The 10,137-nt window shown below is 61.9% G+C and overlaps 1 protein-coding gene and 1 long non-coding RNA gene across 3 annotated transcripts in view; both read left to right on the top strand.

Annotated features, from left to right (window-relative positions):
* The window catches only part of ABHD16A (abhydrolase domain containing 16A, phospholipase), a 15,702-nt gene extending 7,097 nt beyond the window's left edge, over nt 1-8,605 (top strand). For both annotated transcript variants that reach the window (XM_084891128.1, XM_084891129.1), the window contains 16 exons: nt 361-446; nt 1,812-1,885; nt 1,985-2,107; nt 4,132-4,246; nt 4,325-4,426; nt 5,082-5,145; nt 5,481-5,530; nt 5,812-5,935; nt 6,279-6,383; nt 6,582-6,645; nt 7,374-7,430; nt 7,563-7,625; nt 7,753-7,829; nt 7,901-7,999; nt 8,072-8,118; nt 8,285-8,605. In XM_084891128.1, coding sequence (XP_084747254.1) covers nt 361-446; nt 1,812-1,885; nt 1,985-2,107; nt 4,132-4,246; nt 4,325-4,426; nt 5,082-5,145; nt 5,481-5,530; nt 5,812-5,935; nt 6,279-6,383; nt 6,582-6,645; nt 7,374-7,430; nt 7,563-7,625; nt 7,753-7,829; nt 7,901-7,999; nt 8,072-8,118; nt 8,285-8,368 — 1,334 coding nt within the window. In that variant the 3' untranslated portion in view covers nt 8,369-8,605. The remainder of the gene's footprint in view (nt 1-360; nt 447-1,811; nt 1,886-1,984; nt 2,108-4,131; nt 4,247-4,324; nt 4,427-5,081; nt 5,146-5,480; nt 5,531-5,811; nt 5,936-6,278; nt 6,384-6,581; nt 6,646-7,373; nt 7,431-7,562; nt 7,626-7,752; nt 7,830-7,900; nt 8,000-8,071; nt 8,119-8,284) is intronic.
* The window catches only part of LOC311626233, a 1,185,289-nt gene that overhangs the window by 979,976 nt on the left and 195,176 nt on the right, over nt 1-10,137 (top strand). The gene's annotated exons all lie outside the window — the stretch shown is intronic.

Below are 10,137 nucleotides of genomic sequence, written 5' to 3'. Positions count from 1 at the left end.
AAGGAGCAGTCCAGGAATCCAAGAATGGATTCAGGGAGCGGAGGAGGGCAGGGAGAGTGCTGAGGGCCCAGGTGCGGCAGAGGCTGGAGGAGGGACTCGGGCGGTGAGGCAGGTGCAGGGAGCGGACTGCAGGAGGAGCGGTGGCGGAGGGCGGCAGTGGAGAGGAACCAGGGTTAGCAGGGCTGAGACCCAGGGTGAGCAGCCACAGTCTGGGAAGAAACAGCCTGAGGCGGCGAGGGGCCGTGCTTGGCCAGTGCTGGCGGTGCAGGAGGGTCGGCTCGCCCTCCATTTCTCCAGACCTGGACCCTTTCCTCTCATTTCTCCCCCGGGGCCTCCCGCTCATCTTGCTTCCCTCCGCAGGCATCGGCCGCTGGACCAACCCGCAGTACCGGCAGTTCATCACCATCCTGGAGGCCACTCACAGGAACCAGTCTGCGGAGAACAAGGTGAGGGGGCCGGGCCGGTGCGAGCAGGTGCCCGCTGCCCAGGGACCTGGCACTTCTCTGGGCACGGGCACTGGCCACCAGGCACCCCCCAGTGGAGTATTCTTCCTCCCTCCCCCTCCCCCACCTGCAGGAGCTGCCTGGGTGTGGAACATGGCGGGTTTTCTGTCAGAGCTTGGCAGCGTTTGTTGGGTGCGCATTGGTTGAGCACCGTGCTGGTTTTGTTTGGGGATGGGACAGGATGGACAGCGATGTCCACTCTCTGTCCGGGGCCCAGCGTGACGCCAGGAGGGAATCCAGGGCCCAGGGTCCGGGGCGGGGCCCGCCAGCCAGGCGGGCGTGTGATCACCCTTGAGAAGGGGCCCCGGGACCCTCGGAGCTCTTTCCTGCTCCGGGCTCTCGGGCCTTGCTGCACTCGGTCTGCTGTGCCTGCAGCCCTGTGGCTGGCATGCGCTTTTTGACCCTCACACGAGCCTCAGCACCCTCGCTCACATGGGGAGGAAACAGGCCAGGCGTGACCCTGGCCCAGCCCCGCGCTGTGGAGTGGCGGGTCTGAATTCGAGTCCAGTCTGAGCAAAGCCTGCCTGGACTTGCTTTTCTTCTTTTTGTTTTGTTTTGTCTTTTATTTATTTACTTATTTATTTATTTGTTTTAATAAATTTTATTGATTTTTTACAGAGAGGAAGAGAGAGGGATAGAGAGTTAGAAACACCAATGAGAGAAAAACATCAATCAGCTGCCTCCTGCACACCCCCCACTGGGGATGTGCCCGCAACAAAGGTACATGCCCTTGACCGGAATCCAACCTGGGACCCTTCTATCCACCAAGCCAAACTGGTTTTGGCGCCTTTTATATTTTTATACAAAATTTCTATTGCTCTCTCTGAGTCAAGTTATTTTTGAAGATGTCAGAAATTTCTCCGACAGAAAATGAGAAACAACTCTCAACATAAAGTAGAGCCTGGGATCTGGGGAGGGACCGCTGTCAGACAGATCCCGCTCCCCCTGCAGGCGGGAGGGGAGGGAGGTGGCCCTGGGGGGGGGGGCGCGGGCTGAGGGCTTCCCTCCACCCTCTCACCCACGCTGGGCAGTCCGATCCACTGAAGGCCCAGGTGGGGGAGGGAGCAGGGATGGCCACAGCCCTCCCTCAGGAACACCGCGCCTGCGGCCACCTCCTGGGCCAGCCCTGGGCGGCGTGGGAAGCACAGGTAGCTCCGCTTTGGGCCGGTTGGCACAGGACCCTCCGGACCGCCGTCTGAACCGGGAGGGGCAGGCCTCTGCGGCCTCCCAGGCTGCCTGAGGCCAGGCCCAGGGGCCCGGGGTGGGCCGGCCTCCCTCCGCTCCTCCAGCCCCTCTCCCCCGCCACAGCGGCAGCTGGCCAGCTACAACTTTGACTTCAGGAGCTGGCCCGTGGACTTCTGCTGGGAGGAGCCCAGCAGCCGGTGAGCAGCTCTCCCCTCGCCCCGCGGCCAGGCCTGCCTGCAGCCTCTCAGCGCCCGGCGCTGCCCCTGACCGCACCTCCCTCCCCTCTCCCTCCTCAGGAAGGAGTCCCGCGGGGGCCCTTCCCGCCGAGGCGTGGCCCTGCTCCGCCCCGAGCCCCTGCACCGGGGCGCGGCCGACACCCTCCTCAACCGCGTCAAGAAGCTGCCCTGTCAGATCACCAGGTGGGAGCGCGGGGAGGGGGGCGGGCTCTGGAGCCGGTGCTGTCACCTGGTGGGGAGTCTGTGCTTTGTACTGTATGTGCAAAGTCGTGTTTGTCCATGTTCACGTGTGAAGGAAGGGGGCTCCTGGCCCCTGGCGGTGAGGGCGAGCCGGGGAGTAGCACTGCTCTGTCTGACACGAAGCTCTTTTTGGGTGTTTTTGGTTAATCCTCACCCGAGGGTACTTTTTCATTGATTTTTAGAGAGGGTGGGTGGAAGGGCAGAGAGGGAGAGAGAGAGAGATCAAATTTTGCCTCCCCCCTCACACCTACCGACTAGGGCCAGGGATTGAACTGCATCCCAGGTTTGTGCCCTAAACCAGGAATAGAACCTGCGATTCTTTTTTCTTTTTAAAAAAATATATTTTATTGATTTTTACAGAGAGGAAGGGAGAGAGATAGAGAGTTAAGAAACATCAATGAGAGAGTAACATCAATCAGCTGCCTCTTGCACACCCCCTGCGGATGTGCCCGCAAGTAAGGCACATGCCCTTGACGGGAATCCAACCTGGGACCCCTCAGTCTGCAGGCCGACACTCTGTCCACTGAGCCAAACTTGTTAGGGCGAACTTGTGGTTCTTGTGTGCATGGACCAAGGCTCTAACCACTTAGCCACATTGGCCAGGGCCACGAACGCTCTTTTGATGAGGCCTGGAGGGAGGTGGGAGGGACACAGAGCCCTGGCTGTGTCCTGGCTCCTGGCATCCACCGGAGCAAGCTGGTTTGTGCATCCGCGCGTAGCCCGCCTCACAGGGCAGTGCCGTCACATAGGGTGACGCAGTGAAGGGCAGAGTGCGGGGCCTGAGAGCAGGAGGCAGAGCCAGGGAGAGGCAGCCTGGACCGGCCATGTGGAGTGGAGGGGCTTCCGGTGGCGGCGCCAGGGGCAGGTTCCCGCCGGGGGCTGCCGGTGCTGGCTGTCAGAGGCGGGCCAAAGCGGGCTTCTCTTCTCGGGGTGCTGGCAGGGGTCCTGCGGTGCTGTCTGGGGACACACCCTGCGGGGGTGAACCAGCCGGGGCTAACTGTCCTTGTCAGGAGCAGCACCTGCCGCAGCTCACACGTCCAGATTAGCTCGTTTGTTCAGTAAAAAGTAGACTCTGCACCTCCGGGCAGATATCAGGCATATCAAAGTGAGCAAAACAGCCCTAGCCGGTTTGGCTCAGTGGGTAGAGCGTTGGCCTGCAGACTGAAGGGTCCCTGGTTAGATTCCTGTCAAGGGCACATGCCTGGTTGCGGGCTCGATCCCCAGTAGAAGACAGCCAATCAATGATTCTCTCTCATCACTGATGTTTCTATCTCTGTCTCCCTCCTCCTTCCCCTCTGAAATCAATAAAATAATAATAATACTTTTTTTAAAAGTGAGCAAAACAGCCAGGTCCCTGCCCCGAAGGAGTTGCAGTCTACTTGGTGTCTTTGAAATCAGTTTAGTGAATCACAGTCATTTTTTTTCAAGTTATTACTTATTTTTTTTTTTTTTTAAATATATTTTATTGATTTTTCACAGAGAGGATGAGAGAGAGATAGAGAGTTAGAAACATCGATGAGAGAGAATCAATGATCAGCTGCATCTTGCACATCCCCCACTGGGGATGTGCCCACAACCAAGGTACATGCCCTTGCCCGGAATCGAACCCGGGACCTTTCAGTCCGCAGGCCGACGCTCTATCCACTGAGCCAAACCAGTCCCGGCTCAAGTTATTACTTATTTTAGAACTTTTATTAAGTTGCATTTATACATGAACAGATTCATCTTTGATAATAACTTTGCTTTTACTTATTGCATATAGAAAGTATCATGTATTACCTCATAAGACTTTGAGAATTGTATATACTGGGCTACGATATAAGACGTGTATCTTACAAAGTCTGCAGTAACAAACGTTTGGAAACGCCAGCCTTGCACACGTAGTTCGTTAAGTCCCGAAGAGGCCGACGAAGCTGTGAGTGTCCCGCCGGGGACAGTCCCGGCCCCCTAACTCCATGCCCCCACAGCTACCTGGTGGCCCACACCCTGGGGCGCCGGATGCTGTACCCCGGCTCCGTGTACCTGCTCCAGAAGGCCCTCATGCCTGTGCTCCTGCAGGGCCAGGCCCGGCTGGTGGAAGAGGTGAGCCCGCCCTGCCCCCGGCTCTCCCCGAAGGGCGCGGCCTCCTGCCCTTAACGTGGCTCTGCATCTCCCCATCAGTGTGACGGGCGCCGGGCAAAGCTGCTGGCCTGTGACGGCAACGAGATTGACACCATGTTTGTGGACCGGCGGGGGACGGCTGAGCCCCAGGGCCAGAAGCTGGTGAGCGACAGCAGGCGCGGGGCCCAGGGCTGGGTGGGCAGGGAGGTCCTGGGGTCTCGGTGGCACAGCTGCCCTCAGGAAGCGCACCTGAGGTGCCCACCCAGGGCCTAAGAATAGATGAAGTGGAGCCGAAAGGCGGTGGCGCGGAGAAGAAAGCGCGGCCCCGGGCCACACCCGCGCTCAGTCCCGCCAGCCGGAAGGGCGGCCCCTCCTGTGCCCGGACAGATGGGCGGCACCCACAGCTCCCCGGAGAGCCAGAGCCGCCTCCGCGAAGCGCCCTGTCCAGTCCCGCTCTGCCCCGCAGGAGCCCGGACCCCTCGCCGCGGCTTTGGCCCGGGGCACCTTGGGACAGTGAGTGTGGGGAGTAGACTTGAGCTCAGAGAGGAGAGGAAAAGCATTGCCATCCCACACGGAAGACGGAAAAGTAGCCCCAAGCCTGGGAGTGACGCCCGCGCGCGCAGGCGGCGCTGTGGGCAGCGAGCGGGCAGGCAGGGGCCTTCTCCTGGCGTTCGCTCAGCCCGGGCCTGAGGCCAGTGGCTTCTGTCCCCGTAGAGAGAACAGGGCGCCTCCCTCTTCCCGCCAAGCTCCCGCGGCCGCCCTCCCTGCCCCGGGCTCTCCCCCCGGCCCTTTCCCAGCTCCTCCGCCTCCCCCGCAGGTGATCTGCTGTGAGGGCAACGCCGGCTTCTACGAGGTGGGCTGCGTCTCCACGCCTCTGGAAGGTAGGCCTGGCTCAGCCCTCTGTCTCTGCCCCTTGGGATGGGACGCCCCCCCCGCCCCCCGGCGCTTCCTGTGGGCCGGTCTGAAAGCTTCCCTGGGGGAGTCCTCCCCCATTTGCTTTGCGCACCGCACATCCCTGCCCTGCCGTGTGCTACGTCACCCTCACATCACCTCTCCCTCTGTGCCCAAGCCTTGGTGGGTGCCGTCTCCCCATCCTCGGAGGGCTCAGTGTTACTTGCCCTGGTGGGGTGGTTAGTGGCCTGGTGTCCTGCTGCTGGGGGGAGGGGGCTGGGGGTGTAGGCCAGGAGGCCCCAGCCCCTCCCACCTTGTGTTGCAGCTGGGTATTCAGTGCTGGGCTGGAACCATCCGGGCTTCGCTGGGAGTACGGTGAGGCCCTCCTCCATCTCCGTGGGCTCCCTGTGACCTGGGTGCCGAGGGCAGGGGCTGCAGGCCATGGGAGCCCTCACAGGAGGGGTGCAGGAGGGAAGGCAGGGACAGAGGGTGGATCTCTGGCCACACTGGTTTCTGGGGAGAGCTGTGTCCCCCCCCCCCCCCCACTCCTTCCCTGTTGCAGAGAAGCTGCAGGAAGGGCCCCTCTGGGAGGGTGCGGGCGGCCGGCCGGCTGGCGGAGTGCTCACCCACTCCTGCCTTTGCCCTCCCTCCTGCAGGGGGTGCCGTTCCCACAGAATGAGGCCAACGCCATGGACGTGGTGGTCCAGTATGCTGTCCACCGCCTGGGCTTCCAGCCCCAGGACATCATCCTCTATGCCTGGTCCATCGGCGGCTTCACTGGTACCAGCCTCCCTCCTCCCCACACCGCCCCTCAGCTCCCTCCCCAGGGGAGTGGCCCAGGGAGGCTGGAGGCTTCAGGAAGGAGAGGGCTCCTGTGCTTTCCTTCCTCACTTACCCGAGCCTGGGCTGGAGATCAGGGAGGCAAAAGCTTCCTGCGGATTGTCTGCACCGCACTTTCCTCTCTCCATCCTCTCCAGACACTGCCCGCTGGTCGGGAGGCCACGGAGAGCCCTGGGCTAAGCTAGCAGGGAGGGTGGGGCCCGCCTCAGGGTCAGTGGGAGGAGGGCTGGGGTGGTGAGCCAGAGGCCCTCAGTCCTTACCCTTCTTCCCTGCCCTGTACCAGCCACGTGGGCAGCCATGTCCTACCCGGACATCAGTGCCGTGATCCTGGATGCCTCCTTTGATGACCTGGTGCCCTTGGCCTTGAAAGTCATGCCGGACAGCTGGAGTGAGAACCGCGCAGGCCTGCCCTTGCAGGGGGGGCTGCCCTGGCACTGAGCCGGCGATGGTCCCCTTGTCCATGGCGGGGAGTGGTGGCCCCGTTGTTGAGAAGCAGACTCCCCATTTTCCTTCTCCGTGAATAGCAGAGACCTTGTGTTGGGCAGGGCTTTGTCTCTGCTCTCCCCTCACCTCTGTCCCATTCTAGGGGGCCTGGTGTCCAGGACCGTGAGGCAGCACCTCAATCTGAACAACGCGGAGCAGCTGTGCAGGTAATGCCTGCCCCCAGCCCCTCCCCGCTCTGCTGGGGTGCAGCCGCCGAAGTTGGTGCTAAAGTGGTCAGGATTCGGCGCTCTTAAAGTGCTCAAGTGCAAGTTGGCCAGTGACCACCACCTCAGTCCCTACCCTCACCCTAGATGGCCTAACCAGGTCCCCGGGACCCTCCACTTCCTTCTTTTTAAAAAAACATCTTATTGATTTTTTACAGAGAGGAAGGGAGAGGGATAGAGTTAGAAACATCCATCAGCTGCCTCCTGCACACCCTCTACTGGGGACATGCCCGCAAGTAAGGTACATGCCCTTGACCAGAATCGAACCTGGGACCTTTCAGTCTGTAGGCTGACGCTCTATCCACTGAGCCAAACCAGTTTTGGCTTCTCTTTCTTTTTAAAATTGATTTCAGAGAGGAAGGGAGAGGGAGACATAGAAACATCAGTGGTGAGAGAATCATCGATCAGCTGCCTCCTGCATGCCCCCCACTGGGGATCGAGCCTGCCAGCTGGGCATGTGCCTGATGGGAAGTGAGCCATGTCCTGGTTCATAGGTCGACGCTCAACCACTGAGCCACCGGCTGGGCTCAGCAGGCCCTGAAATATTCTGACTCCGCCCTGGGGGTCTAGCCCTGGGCCCTGCTGCAGCGGCTAAGAACCCAGCCAGTGCAGGATGGGGTGGCCACCTGCCTCCCTCAGCTCTCCCCAGCCCACTGCTCTGTCCCCTGAAGGTACCAGGGCCCTGTACTGCTGATCCGAAGAACCAAGGATGAGATCATCACCACCACGTGAGTCCCTGGGAACCTCTGCCTTCCTGGGTCCCAGAGAGCCAGCCAGGTGCCCCGCCCGCCTCTGCCCACTAGGAGCGCAGGCACCAACCCCCCCCCCCGCCCCCCCCGTGTTCGTTCTTCTCACCCCAGGGTTCCTGAGGACGTCATGTCCAACCGAGGCAACGACCTCCTACTGAAGCTCCTGCAGCACCGGTGAGCGGGGCGGGTGTCTGTGCGCGTGTGTGCGCGCGTGTGTGCACACCAGCATCAGGAGGAAGGGAGAAGGCTCAGGACGAGGAGGGAAGGTGGGTCTGACTCCCGCCCCGCCCCGTCCCGGCAGGTACCCCCACGTGATGGCAGACGAGGGCCTTCAGGTGGTGAGGCAGTGGCTGGAGGCCTCCTCGCAGCTGGAGGAAGGTGAGGGCATCCGGGGGCGGCGGGGGGGCTGGCAAAGCCAGTGCTGACGGCCCTCGTGTCTCCCTGACCAGCCGCGGTTTACAGCCGATGGGAGGTGGAGGAAGACTGGTGTCTGTCTGTCCTCCGCTCCTACCAGGCGGAGCACGGGCCAGACTTCCCCTGGAGTGTGGGTAAGGCGTCCGGGCAGGGGGCCGGGAAGAGCCCAGGTGCGTGGGGCCGTGTGTGAGCGCCTCTCTCTGCAGGGGAGGACATGAGTGCGCGTGCAAGGCAGCAGCTGGCTTTGTTTCTGGTGAGCGAAGGGGCGGGAAGCCAGAGGGGCGCCTGAGGGCCCGGGGCACGGGGGCTGGGGGGCAGTTGGAAATGGCACATTTATCGAGCGGGCGGTGTGTTTGGAGTAGAGGGCGGGGCGGTGTCTGGCGGCTGCCACTCACTGTCGTGCTGTGCGCCACACGTAGGCCCGGAAACATCTGCACAACTTCGAAGCCACACACTGCACCCCGCTCCCGGCACAGAGCTTCCAGCTGCCCTGGCACCTGTAGGGAGCGGCCCTCCTGGCAGCGGCCGCCTGGAGGCCTGGGGCGGAGGAGACCTGAGGAAGGGCCTCTTATTTGTGATTCGTGTTCATGTTGCTGTTCATAGTTGTGGAGTCCACCCTCCTTTCCACTGGTCCTCGCATGGGTCCCTCCTCCGTCCTGCAGCACCTAACCGCCCGGCACACACACCTGCATTACATGAGTGGGTTTTTCCTAATAATTAATAAAAAGGTATTTTTTCTACTGGCTGGCTGACTGTGATGCCCGAGTATCCCGGGAGCAGCCAGCTCAGGCCCCTCACCTTCCCTGTGCCCGCCGCCGCCGCCGCCGCCGCTGCCTGACAGGCTGCCCTCACGCACCGGCCCAGGGGCCCCATTGCTCCGCCGCACAGCTTGTTTACAAGCAGGCTCTCCAGGCTGCTTTACCTCTCAGCTCTTCACCAACTTCCACCTGGCAGGATCTCAACATCAGCACCCCCGCTTTTCTTGCTCAGCTCTTGCCACTCCCAGGGGCAGTGAGGAACCCTGCCCCCTCCTCACCATGCCCCATGCCTCTGCTCACCCTCTGCACGTCAGCAGACAGGGCCGCAGGGGCTCGTGTCCCCCAGAACCACACTTCTGGGCACTGTTAGAACATTCTTAGGTCGAACCTGAGGGAATCCGTTCCCTGTAGCTTCTCTCCGTCTTCCGACCTCATGGAGCAGAATGCGTCCCTCGCCCCTCAGTCCTCTTTCCCAGAGGAGACACCCTGAGACCCCCTGGCTCCACTGTTTGAAAAGCTCCATGGGTGGCAGTATTCTGATGACCTAGACAGCCTCTTGCTAATTTCAGTGTCTCTCCCAGCCCAGGGCATGGTGTCTGCTCAGCACCCTGTGCCTGCAGGTGGGGGGATCTGAGACTTGGGTGACTACATCTGATATTTGGGGTTAAAAGAAGGGAGGTGGCTACAGCTCCAAAATGTTCCACCTTTACCACCTTTAGCAAACACGGGAGAGCTGATAGTGGCACCCTTTCCTCCGTCTGTCCCCGGGGTGAGCAGGGTGGGAGGGGCGAGCAGGGGCAGGACACTGTGGGACCTGGGACCGGTGCCTGGCTCTGAACCTGGCCCTCCCAGATCCCCCAGAAGTTAATCCCCTGGAATCCAAACAGGGCACCAGGCCCACCTCCCACACCCTGGGGAAAAGGACTCCCTGCCTGGCCTGCCCTGCCCCTAGCACCCCCTCCCTCCCCTCTTCCTGCACAGAGAACCCCGAGTGTCAGAGGAGCCCTGGGCACCTCAGTGGGTGGGGAGAGGAGAGGCTCAACATTTGAACCCGGGCCTCCCCACCCGTGGGCCTCAGCCTCCCCTCACATTACTCCCAATCACTCCCCTCCTGAGAGGCTCGCACAGCCGCTTGTTTTCCGTCCCATCCCTCCCTCACCCCCGGGGGGCGGGGGGGCGGCAGCAGTCTCAGGCAGGACCGGCCGAGATGCAGACCCATACCCGCTGGGCTCTGCACGTTGCTCGGTTGGGCCCCGGCGGCCTGGCCCCAGGGGAGAGGCGGCTTCCAGCGGGAACCCTGGGGAGAAGAGGCGGTCTCAGGCCGGCAGCCCTTCCCTGCGTCTATTGGCCCAGGCCCTGCGCCGCTCTCCGCCGTGACTGCGGCTCCGGCGGGGTTCACGCCAGGCCCCTCACAACTGTCACAGCGAGAGGGTGGGGGCAGCCCAGTCCCTTATCCACCCCACCGCCACCCCTGCCCATCAACAAGCCGCCCGGCTCCCTCCGGACGCAGCCCT

This window comes from Pipistrellus hanaki (assembly GCF_964339955.1).
Source record: "Pipistrellus hanaki genome assembly, chromosome: 7".
NCBI classification, from domain to species: Eukaryota; Metazoa; Chordata; class Mammalia; order Chiroptera; family Vespertilionidae; genus Pipistrellus; species Pipistrellus hanaki.
Note: the sequence above shows the minus strand (reverse complement) of the source record. Positions and strands in the feature narration are given on the sequence as shown.